At 50.5% G+C, this 24284-nt stretch overlaps 1 protein-coding gene across 6 annotated transcripts in view; it reads right to left on the minus strand.

Moving 5' to 3' along the window:
- The window catches only part of HDAC4 (histone deacetylase 4), a 195567-nt gene that overhangs the window by 77928 nt on the left and 93355 nt on the right, over positions 1 to 24284 (minus strand). For all 6 annotated transcript variants that reach the window (XM_051791018.1, XM_051791016.1, XM_051791017.1 and 3 more), the window contains 2 exons: positions 13109 to 13353; positions 2273 to 2423 (listed from right to left, as the gene is read on the minus strand). In XM_051791018.1, the coding sequence (XP_051646978.1) occupies positions 2273 to 2423; positions 13109 to 13353 (396 nt within the window). The remainder of the gene's footprint in view (positions 1 to 2272; positions 2424 to 13108; positions 13354 to 24284) is intronic.

Raw genomic sequence — 24284 nt, forward strand, 5'->3', positions numbered from 1 at the left:
ACCAAGGCGTAAAGCAGGACTTCCAAAGGAAAATATCTGGGCAAGGAGGGAATGAAAAGGCCATGAAAACTGTCTGCTCTACTGGGAATAAAAACTCAAAGATCACCCCGTGGTATTTTTGGCTCCCGGACCCTCCTCGACAACATGGTGACATTTGACACACAGGGGGAACAATTCGTGGTCTCTCCTCAAGAGGAGGAAACTGCAGCATTTCTTATCAGGCAGAGCCTGAGGGTGAAATATTGTTCAAACTTTGAAAGAGTGCTCAAAAGCGTAAAAATTCCCCTTTTTGGAGCCCTGCATTTCACACTCGCTCTCCAAACACGGGTTTGGGGGAAAGTTCAGCTGAGGAGCTGGAGATAAATTCCTGAGCAGCAAGACCAGATGACGTGACAAATTCAGGCTTCAAGGCCTTCTCTCTGCAAAAAGTGTCTTCTTTAATCCATCTTTAAAACAACCCAGTGTGGCTGTGTCCTATCAGTTCGGGATAAACCCGTTCTTTGGAAGACTTGAACCTGAACAGTTTAGGATGGGGAGGGTTACAAGAGCTCCCCTGGCAGGTTTCCTTTCAACTGGAGGTTGAAAGGCCCCAGATACTATAGAAGGGTTTGGGATGGGAGGAATCCTAAGGATCATCCAGTTCCATCCCCTGCCATAGGCAGGGACACCTTCCACTACCCCAGGTTGCTTCAACCTGACCTGGACACTTCCACAGCTTCTCTGGGCAACCTGGGCCAGGGTCTCCCCACCCTCATAGCCAACAATTCCTTCCCAGTATCCCATCCAAGCCTGTCCTCTGGCAGTGGGAAGCCATTCACTTGTCCTGTCCCTCCATCCCTTGTTCCCAGTCCCTCTCCAGCTCTCTTGGAGCCCCTTTAGGCCCTGGAAGGGGCTCTCAGCTCTCCCTGGAGCCTTCTCTTCTCCAGGTGAACCCCCCCAGCTCTCCCAGCCTGGCTCCAGAGCAGAGGTGTTAACAAGGAGGGAGAAGAAACTCCACCTCTATCCCACACTCTCCACATTTCAGATTAGGACAATTTTAGCTGCGTTGCTCCAAATTTTCCGATGTGCGAAAAATAACTTGAGTGTCCTCAAGAGCTGAGGTGCTCTTATGATTCTACACCACAGTACTTCTTAACTAAAAAGTAATTTAAAAATAAAACCGTAGCCATGGGAACAGGAGCTTCAGCTTAACATCCCCAAAATCTTTTTCATTTTTCCTCTGCACCTCTGTGTTGCATCCAAAAGGCTCTTTGATCCCACTTTACAGAGACTCCGGTTGGATATCAGGGAAAATTTCACCACTGATAGAGTGGTCAAGCATTGGAAAGTGCCCAGGGCAGTGGTGGGGTCCCTGGAAGTGTCCAAAATACATATGGATGTGGCACTTGGGGACATGGGTTAATGGTGGTTTTGGCAGTGCTGGGGGAATGGTAGCACTTGATGATCTTGGAGGCCTTTTCCAACCTTGATGATTCCAAGAATGCCACATTCACACGCAGGGAGCGGCACAGTCAACATTCAGGTCATTTTTTTTTTTTTTACTCTCACAGACTTTCCTATTAGAAAAGTTCTTCTTGGAGCTTTATCTTATTCTTGCTTCCCAGACAGAATCCCACCTCCTGGTACCCCCTTCCACCACTTCTTCCACCAGGAGCTCCTTTATTCCCTGTGAAACGAAGACCCAGCGAGTGGAGGGCACAACTTGGCGAGGCTTTGTTCCTCCCTTTCACTCCTAAAAGAAACCAGAACAAGCAGCCCAAAGTGTCTCTGATAAGGGAAATTGTGAGGCCATAATGATCTCATCAAGTGCATAATGACACGTGGGAAGGGCCCCCACAATCTGCAACCTCCTGAAAGAAGCTCCTGCTGAATGGAAACACTTTAAAGGGAAGAACTGAGGACTCGACGACGTCTTAAAAGGAGTGGGATTCAGAGGAGTGAAAGAGAGAAGCAATGCAGGGTGCATCTGGTGTTTTATGGGTTTAATATTCTGCCTCCATTAGGAATGCTGCCAAAAATACTTCAAAAAATGTTAAATCAAGGGAAGAGAGGCCAGGCTTCCTTTTGAAAAACGCTAAAAAGGCATTTAGTGAGACAAAACTGGAGATAAAGCAGAGAAACACATTTCTCTCTTCCCCTCCATCCCTCCCAACAGTTCCCTGTGCAGCCCAGGAACTCACAGAGGTTCCTCCAGGTTTAGAAAGAGCCTTTCTGGCTCCCACTCCCCTGTTCTCCCTGTCACCACCCAAACAAGGGAGCTTTGGTCACTTACTCTCTTTTCCTTTCTCCTTGTTTTTCAGCTGCTGAAGTTTCTGCTCCCGGTGCTGCTTCTCCAGCTCCTGCTCCTGCCGGTGCTGCTCCAGCTTCCTCTGGTGCTCCAACAGCTCCTGCTGGTGCTTCATGGCCAACATCTCCTGTTGCTGCTGCGGAGAAGGGAAGAGGGGAGAAAGAGCAAATTAACACCCTCAGCCTTGCCAGGGCTAAGCCAGAGGTTTTTATCCAGGGCTTTAATCCATGGGAACGAGGAGGAGCATCCTGGTCAGGAAGAACCTTGTCTGAGGACACAACAAGAAGCTTCTGCCCAAACAGGGGCTTTCCCAACCCCTTTGCTGCTGCCAAAGGATGAGGCTGGTGCCTGGGCCTTCATATTCTCTCCACTGTCTGCTTTAATTAAAACCACCTTCAGTATTAGCTGTTGTCCAGAGAAACTGTAGGAATTGCGGCTGCCTCATCCCTGGAAGTGTCCAAGGCCAGCTTGGAGCAATCTGGTCTAATGGAAAGTGTCCTTGCCCAGGGCAAGGGGTTGGAATGAGATGGGCTTTAAGGTCCTTTCCAACCCAAATCACCCTGGGGTTCTGTGACTAATTATAAAAGAATTGCTTCAATGTACAGAAAAATAATTCCTCCAATAAGCTCTCCAGGAAGGATTTACCCTCTCGACTCACCCATATTCACAGAATAATCAAGAGACCTGATGCCTGATTAAGGTCAGGCTTTGCAAAGCTTCCTTCAAATGGGATGTTCAAGGCTGGAAGCACCAAAGGCTCCTGCTCCAGCCCAAGTCCCCCCTTGGGTCTCCAAGTCTCGGTACCTGGAAGTGGACTCATCAACCTCCTGGAAATTTGGGGTGGATCTCCTCACCCCAGGGGATCCTATTTAGGTCCGGAGGGAATTCCCCTAGGGACTGAAGGTGATAGTTTGATCTGCTGTGCCCTGGGGTGGTCTGTGTGAGAGAACACCTCGTGTCCTGACAGGAGCACACCAGGAAGAGCAGGTGACAAGTGACACATCCCAGCAGCTCCGGGAGGTGGGAATGGATCTCCCTGGGGCTAAAAATTCCTTCTTCTTTAAGAAACCCCCCTGAAACTACGATTTACCACCTCCCAATTTTATTTGCACCCTCTCCAGCACGATCCACGCTGGAGCCAGCTGTGTGGGCTGCTCTGGCTCCTGCAAACCCCCCGGAATGCCGGAGCACTCCAGCTCCCACCGCCCGCCCCACACTCTTTATGTTGGCAGCTTATAAAGTAACAGATTGATTTGGAGCTGGCAACCTCCAGCTCCAAACCCCTGCCTGCTCCAGGGAGGGATGAGCCTTCCCCAAGGCTGCACTTAATGGGAGCCTGTGCTCGGATACCACCCACCGCTCCGGGATCACCAAATCCCAACGTGGAAAGGGGTCAGAATCACAGAATCATGGAACCCCAGAACATTCTGGGTTGGAAGGGACCTTAAAATCATCTCATTCCAAGCCCTGCCACAGCCATTGAGACAGGGAACCTCTCTCCAAGAATATCTCAGTCCATCCTTCTCCAAACCCTGCACAAAAGGCTCCCACCCCACGGACACCGATTTTTCCTTCTCCTTGAGCACACTTTAATCCCTTTAATTGTAATTCTCAGGGTGTCCTGTGCAGGACCAGGAGCTGATGATTCCTGTGGGTGCCTTTCAACTCCGGAGTTCTGTGTTTCCCTCATTTATTTGTGGCATTGTACATTCGGACCACCCGACACTTCATCTGCGGGTGCACTAAAGATACACCAAAAACTCCACTATTCTATATAAAGATTAAAAAAAAAAAAATCATCTAAGAGGTATTTCCAATCTGCCTGGCTATCTGCTGGAAATTTTCCCTGGAGGAATCCCTGCTGCGCCTGTTCCAAGCAGGCAGACTGTTGTAAAACACCGGGATCCAGTTCTCTGCAGTGATTGCACCTAAGCTTCCCGTCCCGATCCCGCGGAATTTCACGCAAACTACCCAAAATCCGGGCGATAAAAACCTACAAAAGGAGGAGGGGGAAAAAATAGAGAATTAAAAAAGAAAATAACCCTAGTTATTTTTGTTTTCTAATTAAGCAGCAGCTTCTACTAACACATCTCCATTTGGAAAAAGAGGATCTTTCCCGACTTCCAACAAGTCCACCACATGGTGGGCTCCCAGAACCTCGCCGTGGAAAGTATGCAAATGAACAATATTTAATGCACAATATGGTAAAACAGGTTTTGTTATTTTTCTGAAATCAGGAGCCTTTTCTCTCCATCTGCAGTCTCCTTGGCTTTGCAGGCTCTGCTTCCTGCGAGGGTTTACATACATTAGGCTGCTTTAGAAGGAGCTGTGCTTTCACTGACATCTGGAGCGAAATGGGAATGAAAAGCCCAATTTGGAGCTGGATGGTTTAGGGAAGTTTCATTAGGGATGTATTGTCCCTGCTCGTTTTGACCCTGGTTTCCACAAAGCTTATTCTTAGGAGAGTTTTTTCCTACTTGTTTCCAAGTTGAAAAAAAAAGAAAAAAGAAAATAAAAGAATGAAGCGACGTCTCCACGGAAAATGAAAGGAAATCACTGTTGGTGTCTGGGAAAATGAGCAAAGAAAACCCACCCAGGTGTCTTCTCAGGGCAGGAATGTTTCTCCACACTTCTCAGGAGCTCTGATATATTTAGACTGCGTAAGTAGGGAAAGGTTCTTCCCCCAGAGGGTGGTCGGGCACTGAACAGGTTCCCCAGGGAAGTTGTCCAGAGTTCAGGAAGCATTTGGACAATGCCCTCAGGGACAGGGTGGGATTGTTGGGGTGTCCTGGACAGGGCCAGGGGTTGGACTCAATGATCCTTGAGGGTCCCTTCCAGCTCAGGATATTCTGTGATACAAGAAGTTGTCCCACGCACTGAAACTTCAGGAAAACATCCATTTGTAATCGAGTTAAAGCAACTGAGGCAAATCCGAGCAGGCAGTGACCATTCCCACCCCTGTGCCCATCACACAGTGCTGGGTTTATTCCCCAACTCTACTTCCCAAATATTTAAATTGCATTACCAAGTGAGACACTGAGGGAAGCCCCCGGATTTGAGACTCCGCCTGAGGAGCCCACGGTGACAGACACAAACCCTGCATTAGGGAGCTCACAACATCTGAATTAGGTGCTCTTGCCAAAATCAATATTTGTAAATATTTATAACTATGGGGATTCCTGCATATGTTTAATGTCACTGCTTCCACTGTTCAGGAAAACTGCACAAATGTTCAACTGTACCTGCAGTCAGTGTTGCTGCTGCTCCTTTAGCATATATGAATATTAATAAAGGCACGAAGGGGCATGGAGAGCATTTCCAGGTATTTATCAACTGTCAGCGCTCCAGTGGATTTTGCCTTCACATTCCTCAATTGTCTCCAGTCCTCCAGCGTGTCTACCTGGAATGGGGACTGACACCTTCTCACTGAGGGCTTTGTCACCTCCCACTGCACAAAGAAACCTCTTTTTCAGGGAAGTGCAGCTAAAACTGTTCCCTTTGGTTGTTACAACACCTTTAGTTGTTTCAACATCAGCAGAACGGCAGCACTCCAGGAACTGTGGGGGGCTGACACCAAATCCCATTTCCCAGGGGGAATGGGTTTCCTGGAGACCTCCACAACCACCTCTCAATCTGCTGAAGGAGTAGCCAAGCATGGAGGTCCTTCTTGCCCCTCCTCACTCTTCCATCAGGAGCCAGGCACTGGTTTGGGTGCAAATGCCTTGATTTAAGGCAAATCAGCTGCCCCCTGCTTTGAATTATCCAGTTTGTGAGGGTTAAATCAGGTATTTAAAATGATCTGGAGCTCAGGGTCTGAAAAAATGAAGTAAGATCGTGGGTGATGACGAAGAAAGAACTCGCCCAGAACACCCCAAAAAATCACCAGCTGTAGGTGGAAGCAAAGCACGGATGGCACTGGATTTCTGGGATAACTCTGGGTTGGGTTATTCCAGAGGGATCTCAGTGCTGGCTGGACTCTCTGCCTCATGTTCTCCCCATCCTGTTTACTGAAGTCTCAGGCTGCAGCTCCAGTTTCAGGACTCGCTCCCTTGGCTCTGGCGCGGCGTGTTTGGGATTTCTCCTGGAGCACCGGAGGCCAGTCAGGATTAATCGGCTGTACTGGGAGATGGGGCGGGGGGAAAACATTGTGGTTTCCAGCAGAAGCCAAGACACAGAGATCTGAAGGAATGAGCATCCATCATCCCTTCTCCTGGGCGCACACCCAGCGTGCCCCGTTCCCGCCACCAGGCAGAGACGGCCGGAATCTGCCAGGAGCATCCCGGGCAGCTCCGCAGGGACACGATCCGGCCCAGCCGGCAGCTTCCTGGGCAGGAGGCTGATCTTGGGCAGACACATCCCACTGGGAATGTCTGGTGCTCAAGTTTACGAGGCTCAGGTGTCTCCAGGAGCGGGAATGCCAGTTGTGTTCCCTCCTCTCTGGCCCCGGGTGATAAGATCCCACGTTCTTACCTCAGCACCTTGTTATGGATGTATTATGTTATATCCCGGTTTCCTTCCCTCACCTCTCCTGAAAGGCTGCAATACCTGCACAAGGACAGCACTGAGAATGCTTTTGGAAGTGCCTTTGCTTCCTGACTCCCTCTCCAGCCTTTCTCAAAAGCAGAGTATCCAAGAGCCTTTCCATTTGCAGGATCCAGCACGTTCAGTTCCTTCTCCCATTTTCCCTTTTAAAGGTGAGGAAAGCTCCTTTGTGTTTGCCTCTGCTGGGCTTTCCATGGTTCTTACAGAGGGGGAGGGAGTCAGGAGCAGGGAACACCCATCCCATCATGGATGGCAACAAGTAAATCAAAGAACCGGATTTAAATCACTCCCTGGAAGCCAAAGAATCATAGAAATTCCTTAAAGGAGGAGCCCCAGATGTTTAATGCTAAATAAGAGATCCAACCTCAGTCCTTGGAGGAGCAGTTACGTCCTCTGGGAACTGCTCTGGGGTTCAGGGAGCAGAGCAGTTGGAACGGGAATGTTCTGCTAAAAACAGCAGGATCCACTTGGGGATTTCCTCACTCCTGCCCTGAATCTCTTCGTGTTCTCTAACAATTATCAGTTCAAAAATCAGATAAAACTGGAGTTGAATATTCAGGTGTGGGAACTGCAAAATGTCCCTTCTGCCGCTGTTTACTTTGAAATTTCAAACTGAATTGCCCCACACAGGTTTTACTCCAGAAAAATACAGAAAATTCTGCTCCCTCCAGCCAAGAAAACGTGAAGACACCCAAAGGAAACCTTGCTTTTCCCGATTTTCAGTAGGTCTGTAAGGACCAGTGCAGACCAACTTCCCTGACTGAGCACTCCAGCTCCACCAACAGTGGTTGGATGGGAGGAAGATGCCTGAATTATCCCAGGACTTCTTCAGCCAAAGGTGTGCAAGCTGCTCCGTGGATTTGTTGACAAAACCCACCCCTCTCCATGCAGATTTATCCTTGGAAAAGTTCCTGACTCTGAAGCTGAAGGAAGTCCCCGCCCAGCCCCTTCAAAGAGAGCAAACCGGTCTTCCCAAAGCTTTCCCCAGGGTTACTTCCATCAGACGTGGAGTTTTGCGGGATCCAGGTCTAAGTCTTGGAGTGGGCTCTGTGCACCAGGAAAAGGTCACTGGGGGGGAACAGGAAGCCTCTGGAAACAGTGGGAGAGCGTTTGAGCGCACTGAAGTCGTAATGAGGCACAAAATGTTCAGTCTGGTTTTTTACCACTGGCTGTACCCAGCTGCAGCTTCCTAAGATGAATAATCCTGTCATCTCAGAATCCAGACAGAGGAGGACACCTGGTATCTCCAGGCTTTTTAAGTTCCTCCAGAAAACAGGGCAGGCTGTGAGGAACAGGCACCCCGTGGAAGAGCAGCACCAAAATGAGCAGAGAGAGTCCCACAGAGGGAGCAGACACAGCCAGGAATGGGAGCTGGGACCACAGAGGGAGCAGACACAGCCAGGAATGGGAGCTGGGACCCACAGAGGGAGCAGACACAGCCAGGAATGGGAGCTGGGACCCACAGAGGGAGCAGACACAGCCAGGAATGGGAGCTGGGACCCACAGAGGGAGCAGACACAGCCAGGAACGGGAGCTGGGACCCACAGAGGGAGCAGACACAGCCAGGAACGGGAGCTGGAATATGGGAGGGTGAGGTGTAAGTTTGCCCTTCCAGAGTCCAAGGGAAGCGGATGCTTTGCAGGAATCAAGGTGTCCCTGGCCTGGGGACACAGGGAAGGTGAACCCAGCACAGCTCCAAGGGATCAGCAGATGACACCAACCCCCTCAGCAGGACTGGAACATGCCCATTTTTTCCTGTTGAGTGGGAAGGCATATGGAGAGGCCCCGAAGAGAAGCTCTAGGTACCGTCAGGGCTACACCAAGAGCAACTAAAAGATGATGTGATTTGGGCCCAATGAGCTGTCACAGAATCATGGAATGGGTTGGAAAGGACCCTAAAGCTCATCCCATTCCACCCCTTGCCACAGGCAGGGACACCTTCCGCTAGCCCAGGTTGCTCCAAGCCCTGTCCAACCTGGCCTTGGACACTTCCAGGAATATCCTGCAGGCCATTCCAAGGGCAGGTGGCTCCACATGGAAGGAAAGAACAGTTTCTCCCTTCAGGATCCACATGACAACTGTCAAGTTGAGACACCTTTAGGAAAAAATTTCATTTCTCTACAGTGCAACAAAAGCTGATGGAAGATTCCTTGAAAGACTTTTACCCTCTGGAACCAAAGGAATGGCCAGAGCTTCACCCCTGAACAAGAGGCCAACACCTCTGATGTGTTACCACCCTCACTCCAAGCAGGAAATCACTGTGTCCATGGAAAGAGAACAATTCCAGGATTGCTTCAGACCGAACATCCTTACAAAGCTCCTTTCCCTCTTGCTGCTTCCACGCAAACTTCCATGGGAAAACTCCCTCTCTGCTGAGGCACATAACATCTTTTCTCAGATGACAGGAAAACTGGGAGTAGGATTGCATGTCTCCAGGTTAGGATTGCAGGCCCAGAGGCTCAGTTGGGCTGTCCCACCACCGCCAGGCCACTCTGGTGTGTCCCACGTGTGCTCCTGCCCGTGTGCGTCAGCAGCCCGGAGGAGTTTCCGGGTGTAGCCATAAAACAGCCGGAGCTGGGAAGAGCCCTGCTCCAGGCTGGGACAGAGCACACGAACCACACTCCCCACGACGTCCTTCCCTTCTCCACTGAGCTCACACCACCTCAGGAGCCTCTGGCCCTGCCAAGGCACCGATCCTGCTCCGCTCCCATCATCCCTCTCCAATCCCTTGACCAGAAGGCAAACGGAAAAGCTTTCGGTAACTTCCAGCTGATCTTGGCCGGGAATGAGTGACTCAGAAAGGAAAAAATTCCCTGCCATCCCTTCACAACCAAAGGTCAGGCAAAGCTCACAGGGGGACCTGCGGAGAGGCTTTCCACGGCCTTATTCCAGGCTCCTGATTCCGCCCTTGGGTTTGTTCGGGAAGGCAGACTGCAAGGCCATAAACATTGCCACACATCTGCTGAGGCACGTTGGGATGGAAAATCCATCTTGGGAAGTGGCTACAGGAGAGAGGAACCTCTGCCCCCGGTGCTGCCCGGCTCCGGTGGCCTCTCCGGCACCGCGCTCCAATGTCGAGCCTCGGGAATCTGCAAAGCTGAGCTGGAGCTGTGAGTCACCTTCCCTGCTCTGGATGGTGGAGAGTCTTCCAAAGGCTCAGCTTATTTTCCCCAAACACGTCAAGGTTTTCACAGGATCATCACAGGACCACAGAAGGGTTGCGGTTTAAGGTTGGAAGGGACTTTAAAGACCATCTTGTTCCAACACAGGCAGGGACACCTTCCACTAGCCCAGGCTGCTCCAAGCCCCATCCCACCTCACAGCAAAGAACTTCTTCCCAACATCCAATCCAAACCTGCTCTTTCTCAGTTTAAAGCCATTCCCCCTTGTCCCAGCTCTCCACACCCACATTTTCTCACCATGCAATGAGCCCACTGGCCATTGTAGAGCCCTTCCATAAATATTTTTTCCCTCACAGCCTGGCCCTCTCCAAACTGCAGCACCTCAGAGAATTTGGCCCCTCTGTGCGAAGGCCAGAACACAATGTCTGTAAGAGCAAGGACTGGGACAGCCCAGGGAAGGGATCACATGCTCAGACTGTCATCCCACCGGCTTCTCCTCCTGATGGCCAGATAATTATGGAATCCAACCAAGTTCTGGGAAATGCCAGAATTTCAGCTCTTAATAGGAAAAAGTTATCTACTGGAATAGAAAAACAAGCAAGGCATGCCAGCACTTTCGAAGCCAAATTTCACTTACTTGAGAAGACTTTTAAGATGTTTCTTACGCTCAGGCTTTGTCTGGGGGGTGGGAAGCAGAGATGTCCCCCCTTCTTCCCATTGAATCCAACCAGTTCCTCTCTTTCCACCAACATCAGGGCAATAAAGGGAATAAAACAACCCCAAACCACAATTCCTTCTGAATGGAAGACACTGAAGACTCGGAGCTCCCCAAGAGCTCTGCATCTTCATTCAGGACTATTGCAATTCCAAATTCCACAGCTCAAGCCCCAGTGCTTCACTTACAGAGGATAAAATGGGGTTTATTTGCTTTAATATCCCCCCTGCTCCCTAAAGGAGATGGACAGCTCAAAGTCCAAATAAAAAGCTATATATTGTAGTTCTCTGGACAAAATCATCCCTTCCCTGCACCTACAGCCACTGGAACAGACACAGGTGCTAGTTTCTGAGATCTAAAAGTCATCTCAGTGTGGGCTGACTAACGGATCCAAATGCAAGAGGGTGTTTTCCCAAGGAAGATGCATCACAGGAACATTTGGTGTCAGGTTTGGGGGTTCTTTTCTTTGTGAGGTGTCACAGGGTTTATTTCAATAAGGTGTTGTTTGATTTTTAAGGCAATTCCAGTCACACCGAACCACTGGAGATCACTTTGCAGGCCATCCTTTAGTCCAGGCTTAAATCATCCCTATTTTAAGTTTCTCATCCAGCCAAGCATCCACATGAGAGGAAGAAATTCATTACCTCATGGTCTGCATCAAAATGCGGCTCCTCAAAGTCACATCCCAGGTCCTTCGTTTGACCTGAATCAAAGCTTTCACATAAGTGAGAGCAAATATGTTCCCATCACCAGTGCTTTGAGCTTCTCCATGAACTGGGAACGAGCCTTTCTTATTTTTAAAAGATAAATCACTAAAGGCACACGGAATTGCAAGGAAATAATGGAAATATTTGTCACAGAAGTTCCCTGATCCTTTCCCCTTGAGTGCACCGCGTGATCCACAGAGCAGGAATGGTGCATGGACAACTGTGCACATAGAAAAAAAGGGGGATACAGAATAATTCTATTATTATTCTATTCTATTACTATATGTGTGTGTACACCCAGATACACATACTAGGCCTCTAGGAGTGCATCTATAAATGTATTTACACCCAAGCACCTCTGTCCTGACAAGGACCCACTAAGGACAGGGTTTGCTCTTAATCAAACCTCAGACAGAAGCAGCTCTTACAAACCCAAACTCTCTGCCCTGAAAAGTCTGTAAATAACACCCCATTAACTTTTAATCCCACCTTCCCCACTCTGACATGCATTTTGTATTGAAATGCAAGTTATATAAGGTTGAATCGAGGCTGCTTTTTAATATTACATTAAGGCTATTTACCATGTGCAGCACTAATCCCCCTTTGCAGGAGGAGCCTATTAGCAATTCCAAAAGCTCCCGTTGCCATAGCAATGGGCCAGCACTGGGAAATATTTATATAATGTCTAATGTTTGCACTGTGCAACAGCCATCTTCCAAACTGGACTTCCAGCTGATCCTGGGCCTGTTCCCTCCCTGTCCCACACAGGGCAAAGCCTAATTCTGGAAAACCTGGGAGTGTGCAGAGCTACCTGCACCCACTGCCCCTGCATTCCCTGTTCCTGCAGGGAATGAGGGCCAGGCATTTGGGCTGCACCTTGTGCTGATGCCAATTGTCCAACGAGCAGTTTAGAGAATCAAGGAGTATCCAGAGTGGGAAGGGACCCACAAGGATCACCAGTCCAGCTCCTGGTCCTGCCCAGGACACCCCAACAATCCCACCCTGTCCCTGAGGGTGTTGTCCAAACCCTCCTTGAGCTCTGGCAGCCTTGGGGCTGTGACCAAACCCTGGGGAGCCTGGTCAGTGCCAACCACCCTCTGAGGGAAGAACCTTTCTGTGAGATCCACCAAAACCTCCCCTGACACAGCTCCAGGCCATTCCCTGGGGTCCTGTCACTGTCCCCACAGAGGTCAGTGTCTCTTTATGTGCCACTCTGCTCCCAAATATGTGACAACAGTAACAGGGAACCTCCTGGTGGGTTGAATTGTACTGGAACTTCCCGGCTGGTGCATTTTTAGTGCTGGAGCAGCAGGAGCAGCTGAGGGAGCTGGGGGGGCTCAGCCTGGAGAAAAGGAGGCTCAGGGGGGACCTTCTGGCTCTGCAACCCCCTGACAGGAGGGAGGAGCTGGGGGGGGGGTCGGGCTCTGCTCCCAGGGAACAAGGGATGGGAGGAGAGGGAACGGCCTCCAGCTGTGCCAGGGCGGTTTAAATTGGATATTAGGGAAAATGTTTTCACAGAAAGGGTGGTCAGGCATTGGCACAGCTGCCCAGGGCAGTGGTGGAGTCCCCATCCCTGGAGATGTTCCAAATCCGTGTGGACGTGGCCCGTGGGGAGAGGGTTCAGTGTGGAACTGGCAGTGCTGCAGGAATGGTCGGACCGGATGACCTTGGAGCTATTTTCCAACCTTCCCGATTCCACGATTCCACGATCCCGAGGCAGGTGCCCGTCACTTACTTTGATGTGCTCGTGCAGCTGGGCCTCGTGCTGCCGGGAGAGCTGCTCGTGCTGCCGCTGGAACTCCGCGATCAGGATCTGCCTCTGGATCTGCTGCTTCTGCTTCAGCGCCAGCAGCTCCTGCTGCAGCTGCTGCTCCCGCAGCGTGGGCTCCGTCACCGGCATGGAGAACTGGTGGTCCAGGCGCAGATCCATCGGCACTGAACTCGGGGCAACTTGCAAGGGCAGTGCTGTGGTCACATCAACTACAACACAAGAGGAGAGGTGAGTGCACGCCACGTTCCCACAGGGATCTAATTCCCATGCTGCGTCCAGAACCTTGGACTGAGTCAAGAGCAGCACTGTTAAACTCTGGCAACAAAAGCACTGCAGGAGTTTAGGGATCAAGAAGTTTTCCTCCAGCCATCACCTCCTACAAACACGTTTGCTAAAAGCAAAGGGTCTCAACACATGGGTGACCCTTCCTGACACCGGCTGTGTCTCCAAAACACTCCCTCCTGCTCATCCAGCATCACCTGAAACAGGGAGGGTTAAGGTTAACCTAAGACTTCCCAGAGAGGATTCATCCTGACTGATGGCGGATGAGGGGATGGAACACGAGGCTCTCATTTCAAGAAACTTCTGCAGAACCCCCTGTGTGCTGGGTCAGAAACCCCAGCCAGGCCTGGCTTGGGGGGCATCTCAAACACCAACCAGTGCCACCCCCTGCCATGAGCAGGGACACCTTCCACTAGCCCAGGTTGCTCCAGCCTGGCCTTGGACACTTCCAGGGATCCAGGGGCAGCCACAGCTTCCCTGGGAATTCCATCCCAGACCCTCACCACCCTCACAGCAAAGAACTCCTTCCCAATATCCCATCTAACCCTGCCCTCTGGCACTGGGAAGCCATTCCCCCTTGTCCTGTCCCTCCATCCCTTGTCCCCAGTCCCTCTCCAGCTCTCTTGGAGCCCCTTTAGGCCCTGGAAGGGGCTCTCAGGTCTCCCTGGAGCCTTCTCTTCTCCAGGTGAACCCCCCCAGCTCTCCCAGCCTGGCTCCAGAGCAGAGGAGCTCCAGCCCTCAGAGCACCTCCGTGGCCTCCTCTGGACTTGCTCCAGCAGCTCCATGTCCTTCCTGAAGGCAGCACTGCAGGAGGGTCTCCCCAAAGCCGAGGGGAAGAAGGAAGGGGCTTGTTGTAAAAAAGGGCAGCAACAGACACCTCTGACAACCACCTTTGCCGTGACCGAAGTCAGCTGGTTTCTGTTTAAAACAAATATTACTGTGATGCCATGGATGACTAAAAACTTTCTGAATTCCCCCCAGGTGACAGTCCTGCATTTCCCAGGATTCCTATTTGCCACATTTCCTGCTTCTCTCCCCGGGGCAATCCCTCAGTGACTGCTGAGGGCTCCCAGTGAACAGCAGCTGCAGGAGAACAGTGGCCCATCCTTCGAAAACTCTGAGCTCCAACAAAACTGGAAAAAAAAAAAGGTGGGTTTTTTTCATCCCCTCAGTCAGGACATCAGTCCTATCGATCCCAGGGAAGGAGTTTTAACAGGGTTTTTCCCAAATGCTACCATGGAGGAGGGCTCCAGGGGCACAGTCTGAGTGCCAGAGCTGAGTGCTCCCTCTCCCCGCTCCCAGTTTGTGCCAGGCAGGAGGAGGAGACTTTCTTTTTTTGATGGAAACATTTTCTGCAAAAGGTCACATTACTGGAACTGTTGCTATTTTTCAACCCACAAGCTCTCCCCTCCACTTCCCTATTGTTTTCCTTCCTGTGGCCTTTTCCCTGCTCCCCTCTCTGCCCCGCAGGGCCAGAGCTGGGATTGCTTCCACAGTTCACTGAACCACAGGGATTTTGGGGAGAGCACCTGGAGAGAACCACTCAAACTCACCTCAACAGCATGTTTGAGGTCTCTGTGGAGACTTCAGAGCCCCTTCCAGTGCCTAAAGAGGCTCCAGAAGAGCTGGAGAGGGATTTGGGACAAGAGATGGAGGGACAGGACACAGGGAATGGCTTCCCAGTGCCAGAGTGCAGGGATAGATGGGATATTGGGAAGGAATTTCTGGCTGTGAGGGTGGGGAGACCCTGGCACAGGTTGCCCAGAGAAGCTGTGGCTGCCCCTGGATCCCTGGAAGTGTCCAAGGCCAGGCTGGAGCAACCTGGGCTAGTGGAAGGTGTCCCTACCCATGGCAGGGGGTGGGATGGGATGGGCTTTAAGGTCCCTTCCAACCCAAACCATTCTGGGATTCTGCCCTCCTTGGGAATGCTCAGCGCTTTCCTCGTGGTTGGTACCATGGTCAGCCCCTTCTCATTCCTGCCCACGGAGCATCCCTGTGGAAAGCACCCAGGAAAAACACTCCATCCCTTTTCCCTGCACTCGAGTGGGACCTGACAGCTCCAAACCAACCCTGCAGAGCCACCTCATTCCATGGGCCGTCACTTCCAGAGCTTCTCCTCGGAGAGGAGGCACTTCCCATTAGATCCAGGTTTGCCAGAGCGACAAAGGGATGTTCTGGACTCCTCCAGTCAGCCATCCCTGTCCCAGCCCTACATCCATATGGCACCTGTCCCAGCAGCAGAGGGACTGAGGGATACACACTGTGTCCTGGGAAAGGAAGAGGGGCAAGTTTCTACCAAAAATCCCATTACTATGTTGGATGTATAAGGAAAATGGGGAGACAGATGGGATCCAGGGGGAAATGATGTCCAGGCATCATTATTTATCCAGCACTGGATAGACACCAGTGCAAAGCTCTCCTATCACTGCCCCTCTCCCAAATTTACAAGCAAACATCCCAGAGCTCCAAAACTCCCTGAATATCATCCTGAGCGTGATTTAATGCAGCTTTATACCCTCCCAGGCTCTGGGAGAGCTCCAAACAGTGAATCCTACAGGATCCAACCCAGGGAGTCAGTACACCAAACAGCTGATTCCTCTGGGAATCACAAGACTTTTAAATGCATTGACCATTCCTCTGTCCAGCTGAAGATTCCTGAGGCCTGGACACAACCTCTCCCACCTTTTATCCACCTGGACTAAGGGGTAGTGCTGCTGACACAGAGGGAGCAGCCACCTGCTCCCGCTCTCCACAGAAATCTGCTCCTCTCCAGTGCAGCTCCTGGAATTTGTCAACACTGTTTATGCCAAACGTGGTTTTCCTGGAAATCCACCCGTGTTTTCCTACCTGCACCTTTATAATCCAAACACTGTTTCCTAAAAGCTGAAAATGCATTTTCAACACAGAATCCCAGGATGGTTTGAGTTGGGAAGGACCTTAACGCTCATCCAGTTCCACCCCCTGCCATGGGCAGGGACACCTTCCACTAGCCCAGGTTGCTCCAGCCTGGCCTTGGACACTTCCAGGGATCCAGGGGCAGCCACAGCTTCCCTGGGAATTCCATCCCAGACCCTCACCACCCTCACAGCCAGGAATTCCTTTCCAATATCCCATCTAACCCTGCCATCTGGCACTGGGAAGCCATTCCCCCTTGTCCTGTCCCTCCATCCCTTGTTCCCAGTCCCTCTCCAGCTCTCCTGCAGTCCCTTTAGGCCCTGGAAGGGGCTCTCAGCATTCCCTGGAGCCTTCTCTTCTCCAGGTGAACCCCCCCAGCTCTCCTGAGCACCAAAAACCAAATCCAATCTCCAGCAGAAGGAACACCCTTTGTATGGGATCAATTCCTCCTGCTTTATTCCCTAAAAAGAGCCTTAACTGCTCCATGCTGGTCCTGAGAAAACTCCCCAAACCCCCCATTTCCCATACAAAGGGACTCATTCCCCCCAAACTGTGGGCACAGGGTGCAGCTGCAGGGATGGTGACCACAATTCCCATTGAGAGCCTGGGCAGAGCTGCGTCATTCCCGACTTTTTACTATTCCAGGCTCAAAACAAGCCCCTGTTTGCACTGCCAGGAGCTCAGCCACGGAGCCCTCCCGACACAATCCAACCCCCTCTGCCCAATGGACACATCCCCAGGACAAAAAACCCCCTGTGTTCTAAGGAATATTTCATGGAAGACTCAAAAATTGCTTTTGTAGGTCCTGCCTTGGGAACACACTGAAACAATGGGATTCATGACGTGGGCAAAGGCATAAAGACCATATTCATGGAATGAGAAATGCCAACCCCATGAATTAGGAGACCAGATCATGCTTTTGAATAATAAACTATCTCATGAGCTCTCCCTGCCTTTTCCTTCCCTGTAGGAACAGAAGGAATTTCATGGTTTAATTTATTTTTTTCCACCCTTGGCATATAAGGAAATTTTTCCCCCCCATTATTTTGATTCCATGGTCATGTTACAATGGTTTTTATACCAAATTAGAAACACTCTGCTGGTGTTTCCCTCCCCAGGTAAATCAAACATGGCTCTACATCAAAGGCTGCCTGGGTGCTGTACCTTAATTAAGACCTAAAGCATCTCAGTCCCCATCGATTGCTGATGGAGATGGGAAATTTGACAGCTTGGCCAGAACACATAGAGTGAGAAAATCCCAAATACAGTGAAATGGGAATAAACTGATCATCTCCAACCTGTGAGCGAGGTGCACATCTGACAAAAAGGGTTTAATCACAGAATTCTGGAATGGTTTGGGTTGGAAGGACCTTAAAGCTCATCCCATCCCACCCCCTGCCATGGGCAGGGACACCTTCCACCAGCCCAGCTTGCTCCAAGCCCCGTCCAGCCTGGCCTTGGACACTTCCAGGGATGGAGCATTGTCTGGGAAATCTGTGCCAGGGCCTTACCACCCTCCCAGGGAAGAGTTCCTTCCCAATATCCCACCTACCCCTGCTCTCTGGCAGTGGGAAGCCATTCCCTCTTGTCCTGTCCCTCCATCCCTCGTCCCAAGTCCCTTTCCAGCTCTGCTGGAGTCCCCTGGAAGGGGGTCTAAGGTCTCCCTGGAGCCTTCCCTTTTCCAGTTGGACACTCCCAGCTCTCCCAGCCTGGCCCCAGAGGAGAAATTAAAAACATTTCCCATAAAGGCTGGAGATAAAGACGTTACCAGAGAACTCATATGGGGAGTTTCTTCCATGCTTCCACTTCTCCAAGAGTTCTGAGCCCTCTGGAAGGGATAAGGGGAAGGTGGAACTGAACCTCTGAATGCACATTTCAATAGAATTAACAGGAATACCTGAATTTTCCTCCCCTTCTCTGATACAGCCTTTTCATGCCAGTCTTTAAAGGATGAAAATATAGGATTGAGTCCTCAAAACACACTAAAATGTAACAAAAAAGTGAAACCAAAAATTCAGTATGAGCCAGACACGGGCTACTTCAACTGAACATTTAAATGCCAATCTTTTTACTTTAACTTGAGCTGAATTTTAAAAATATTTAAAAATTACTTCAAAATTATTTCAAAATTTTACAAATATTCACAGAATGGCTTGGGTTGGAAGGGACCTTAGGGACCACCTCATCCTACTCCCCCTGCCACAGGCAGGGACACCTTCACTAAACCTCAACCTGGATTTTTTAAAATCAAAATCTGTTTCCAAAATTATTTTTTTCCTTCTCTCTCTCTCTCTCTCTTTTTTTTTTTAAATTGAAATTTAAGCAGCACAGAAAAACTGCCTCTCCCATTTAAAATCCAACCTCACTTTCAAAGGCAAAGAGCAAGAAACGCTTTCCCTGAGCCCTCCCTCCCTCGGGCACAGAGCGAGTCCCTCTGGACACGCACAGCTCCTTCCCAGCTCCTCTTCCCTCAGCAATTCCCTTTGGAACAGGGGGAGATCACACCAACTTCCCCAAACCTGCTGCAAAACCCCAGGGATGACACTCTGATCAAGGCTGGAGGAGGAAATCGCTCCCCTGGCAGCTCCAAGAGGATATAAAGGACAGACACACCAGGACATGCTCCCAAAATCCCAAGAAAAGAGCATTCCAGTTCCTACAGTAACTCTCCAGTGCCTGGTGCCTTCCCAAATCCCACCAGGGAGGGGACCCTCCCCAGCCAGGGCTTTCCACAATCCATGGATTCAGCTTCTCCCTCCTCTCCAGACCGAGGCTTCATTCCCAGCTAATGAGTTCCCTTTCCAATTCCTGGTGTTCCAGCCATGCCCTCGGGCCACACTCTGCTAACAGAGCCTTGGAGCACCGACCAAAAATAAATCCAAAGCCAAAGGATGTGCTCAGGATCCCAAACTCTTGGATGTTTCATTGGAATCAGCCCCATCCCGCCCTGCTGGACCTCCCCAGCAGGATGCAGAGGAATGTCCATGGATCTCCCCCTCCAGGGATTATTTTCAGCTCTTTCATCCCTGGGCAGAAGCAAAAACCTCATGTGTTTATTCCCTGACTTTATTCCTGAGGGTTGTCCTTGGAGTCCAGCAACAGCTCGGGGTTTTTAAAAAATTCCCTATATTTTCAGAAACCTTTAAATAGCGAGTTGCTGCCACCAGGAATGATTTTGGCATGTTGGGAGCATGGAATTCAAAGTCACGGAACACCGTTCCTATAACCCATCACCTTCATTTTCCTTGGAATCAGCCTGGAAAAGGAGGGAAGCAGCTCCTGCTCGCTCCGAGCGCAGCCAAGGGAGAGTCTGAGGTGGTTTATTCTGGAAGGGGGATTTGTGCCAGTGGAGTGGCACTAAATTTTTGGGAATTAAACCAATCCCCCCGGCAGTGGGAGGCACTGCGATCCGGAATGTCGGCCGGGTAGCCCTGGGATCCTTTTCCAGAGGGGCTCCCACTTCCCAAAATGCCAAAACTCCCCGAAACACCGAGAGACAGTGAGATCAGAGCTATAAATAGCACCGAGCTACTGCAGGATCCGACTGCAGTGCCAGGAGAAAAGCAGGGATTTTGTGTGGAAAGCGGAACGAAGCTGCCGAGCTGGTTTTATCCACAGTGTGGGAGATGCCCCAAATATAAGGAGAAATTAATAGGGGAGAGGTAAAATCCCACATTCCCATCACTATTCAGCTCATTCCCTAGGCAGGACTGGACTAGAGGAGCCCCCAAACTGGTCCAGGAGCAGGGGGTGGGAGCAGTCCCCAGGACACCAATATTCCCTGTGGCACATCCCAAGCATCCCGTGGGGCAGGATGAAGGCAAAGGTTCCTCCCTGGATCTGTGCCAGGGCAAACTGAGGGACCAGCCCAGAATCAGGGAATGCTCTGGGTTGGAAGGGACCTTACATATCACCCAGTTCCAGCTGGGACAGCAGGGAGAAACAGTTTCTGCTCTACTGAATCCTTACCTTTACTACCCCATTTTCCAGGAGCAGATCCCAGGGAGGGCGTTTTGGGCTGGAATTACTCAACAGGCTTAAGTATCACAGCCCAGATAATCCAAAGGACAACGAGCTGGAGAAGTGGGAGTACGATTTGCCCCGGGAGGTGATTCCTCACTCCGGGGACAGACAACTGGTCCGTAAGGAAAACCAGGCTGCAGCAGCACCGGAGGCATCCCTCAAAGGCAGGTCAGTCCCCGGGAATTCTTGGACAGCGTGGGTGACCTCAAAGACAGCCTGGATCCTTTGTGGGAGCACAAACAGCAGCTGAGGTTTCCTACGAGCTCCACACATGCTGCACTTCAGCAAGGGCTGGAGTCATTCCCCGCTCCCGGAATATTTCCCGCCCCATGAATGGGAACCAAAATGAATCATCCCCTCAGCCATGGAAACACGTCGTGAGGCGCCGCTCCGGAGGCAACAGATGGAGCTCGAAATGTCACTCACTCATTCATCACCGAGAAACTTTTTGCTGATTACTACCCAGACCTGAAGACATAATAAGATTCTGGATTTCTAAATCCGGCTTTTTTTGGAGCCTAATTCCTTCCCTGGAAAGATCTCATTAGCATGTATTAGAAACCTGCACACAGATCTTATTCCTGAGGATAAGGAAGCCGAAACTCGAGGAGCAGAACTGTCTCCATCTTAAGATTTAAAGCATTAAAAAAAATGTCTCTTCACCGGCAGAAAAAGAAAACCCACCAAACTACCTCCACAACAGACAGAAACCAACCTTTTCCGGTGTTTTCACAAGATACCAGAATGGTTTTGCTTGGAAAGGGATCTTGTTCCAACCCCTTTTGCCTCAGAGCACGACATCAGAGTTTGGATAGACTGTCACGGATAAACATCTGGATCTTCCCTTCGTGGTGTTCAAGGGCAGGGACAAACCCTCGATGGCACAGACGGCTCCAACAGAGATGTCTCCAAGAGATGAGCCTGTGCAGGATTAGGGAAGCTCCAAAGGAAGACACTCCAGTTCCACCACCTCCTTTTCAACCATCATCCCGCTCTGTCTCCTTGTTTTCATCAGTGACATCTCGAACAAATGAGTGTCTTGGATGGTGCCAGAGCTTTTTTTGAAATTAAGGATAATGGAATCAAAAGAGTTGGTTTGGATTGTTTCTTACTTCAGGCTTCACCCAATTGTGGGAAGCCTTTGCTTCCATGGTTTCCTTGCTTGCTGGGGGTAGGCAACCCAAACCCACAAGTTTCCATAGAAAAAAGCATCTAAAGAAACAACAAACAGCAGAAAAACACAAAAATAAACGTATATCTCTTCTTAAAAGGCTCAGGGGGCCCAGAGAAGCTGTGGCTGCCCCATCCCTGCAAGTGTCCAAGGCCAGGTTGGAGCAACCCAGTCTAGTGGAAGGTGTCCCTGCCATGGAACTGGTTGAGCTTTAAGGTCCCTTCCAACCCAAACCAATCTGGGATTCTGGGATTCCTGGGAATGTAATTTCACCTGTCTCCTTGTTTCAAACCTTATCCAGCAATTGAACCTCTTTGATCCATCGGGCCAGGGAACTCCCCATCTTCCCAGATCCCCAGGAGAAAGGGACAGGCTGAAGGAAGCCCAGCTGCACTTCTGAAGAGCCAAACCCACGTGGATTTCCCACACTCTCACCTTACTCTGAACCTCCTCCAAGGGAAAATGATGCTTTAGAGGAGAGAATTAAATATGGGGGAGATGGAGCAGGACCCAGAAAGTCTCATCCTGAGATTACACATGGAAAACTCCCCATGAGGAAAAGGAAATCCACCTGGCTAGACAGGCAAAGGGGAGTTTAAGGGACTTTCCTCCTGGTCCTCTGGAGCCTCCAAAGGGCTCTCTCTGGAGCCTCCAACGGGGTGACCTCTCCCTCAGCAAGAAGAAAAGCCACAGCAGGAGTGGCAGGAGTTAAACAGTGGAATTCCAGGAGCCATCACATCTCCTGTTCGCTTGGATGCTCCGAGGAAGGATTGTTTTCCCATTATAGCTCCTGTCAGAGCCCAGCGGTGCCGCTCCCGTAGCCAGAGGGATCGAGGGGCAGAGCGGGCAGGATGATGTGATGGGAGCTGAAGGGCAGGTGGGGACGGTGCCAGCTGGGAAACAGCCAGTTTGAGAGAGTGGGGGGGGAGAAAAGCAGTTATGGCCACAGGGAAATGCTGTTGGCTTCCCAAAGCCACGGAGAGGGAATGGGAGAGCAAAGGCACCTCTCTGCTGCTGAGAAGGAAGGCCAAAACCCAGTCCTTGTCCTCCTGCTTGGGAGGGAAGGGGATTGCTGTCATTAAAAGCAGGAGCACGAGCATTGCCAGAGGTCTGGGCACCGTGAGGCAAAGAGGGGATGGATGGAACACTCTGGGATCGGCAGCTGGTGATCCCGTGGGAATGGGAGCTCTCACAAACTGCTTAAGATCGAATGGACCAATTTATTTAGGAATTAGGCCATGGTATGTTAATTCCTTAAGATCACAGAATCCCAGAATGGGTTGGGTTGCAAGGGACAGGACACACGGAATGGCTTCCCAGTGCCAGAGGGCAGGGTTAGATGGGATGTTGGGAAAGAATCCTTCCCTGTGAGGGTGGGGAGGCCCTGGCCCAGGTTGCCCAGAGAAGCTGTGGCTGCCCCATCCCTGGAAGTGTCCAAGGCCAGGTTGGATGGGGCTTGGAGCAACCTGGGCTAGTGGAAGGTGTCCCTGCACGTGGCATCCGTAAGGTCCCTCCCATCCCAGACCATTCCAGGATTCCACAATTCTATGAAATTTCCAACCCTTTTTAAACTTTTCCTCTTATGGAAAAACCAGTGCAGCAACAAACCCCTCTCTGAATAAACAGATTCTTTAAAAGGACCAACTTCATTTTGTTCCTATACAAGCTTCTAGACTTAAAACTTCTAATTCCTTTCCTTAAAGGTTGTAGGTTGGGTGCTCACCCCCTGTGGCTGTTGAGCAGCTTCCCAGACTCCCTGTTGAGCAGGATTTCAGGACGCAGGGGAGGTCTGGGAGTGCCATCCCTGCTCGCCCGTCCTCGGACACCCAGTGGCAATTAAAAGGTCCCTGACATTGAGAACAGCACATGAATTTAGCAAAACACTGTTCATAAAAGGTTAATCAAGCACTGAAAATCGTCATCTCCCACAGCCCCAAGGAAGAGCAACAACCACAGCACTCCTGTGCCCCTCCAGGGCTCTGGAGAGAAAATGGAAAAGGACGGTGTTCCCTTTTCCAAACGAGGGTGCAGGAATGGGGGTGAACACCCACATAAGCTCCCACTTCCCGTCTTATTCTCCTCATCAAACCTCTCTGTGACACCCATAACTCTCAAAACCCTTGGGTGTTTACCCAGAGAAAAGTAGGAAGTTGGACTGCAGCCTGATCCTTCCCCAGAAAGAAATAGGATGTGGAGAGAAGCCCGAAGGTGAGAGACATAAAATATCTATATAAAGCTGGAGATCCTATATGGACCTAAAATAACCATGACTCACTTTTCAGAGCACTTGAAAAAGAGAAAATACTTGGGAAAGAAGCTGAAGAGGGTTCAGGGACTCAGCCAACCAAGGACACGGTGGACAAAAGGCTTTCAGAAGGTTGGAAGAAAGAGATTAAAAGGACATCCAGACAATTGAGGAACAGCCACAGGAGGTGAGCTGAGGAAGAGGGCTTTTAAAAGCAAGTTTAAGAAGGTTCAGTTGGATTCAGTAGTATCTGGAGACAAACAGAGATGGAAATGGCTCATCCACGGCCTCCCTGAAATGCTGCACATGCTCATCGTTGTCAAGGATGGAAACGGGACATTCGGTTCTTGCATTCAGGTCAACATTCCTGGACAAAAATCTGCTTCAAGGAGGCATCCAAACACACAGATAATCCCTACCAAAACCTTCTTTAGATAGGATTCCTGTTGGACACCAACACACAGTTAATCCCTTCTCCATCAAGCAAATCATGCTTTACATTAACTGTACTTTTAGGCCACTTT

This window comes from Manacus candei, unplaced genomic scaffold (assembly GCF_025592945.1).
Source record: "Manacus candei isolate 608988 ecotype Guabito, Panama unplaced genomic scaffold, ASM2559294v1 h1tg000029l, whole genome shotgun sequence".
In the NCBI taxonomy this organism is placed as follows: Eukaryota; Metazoa; Chordata; class Aves; order Passeriformes; family Pipridae; genus Manacus; species Manacus candei.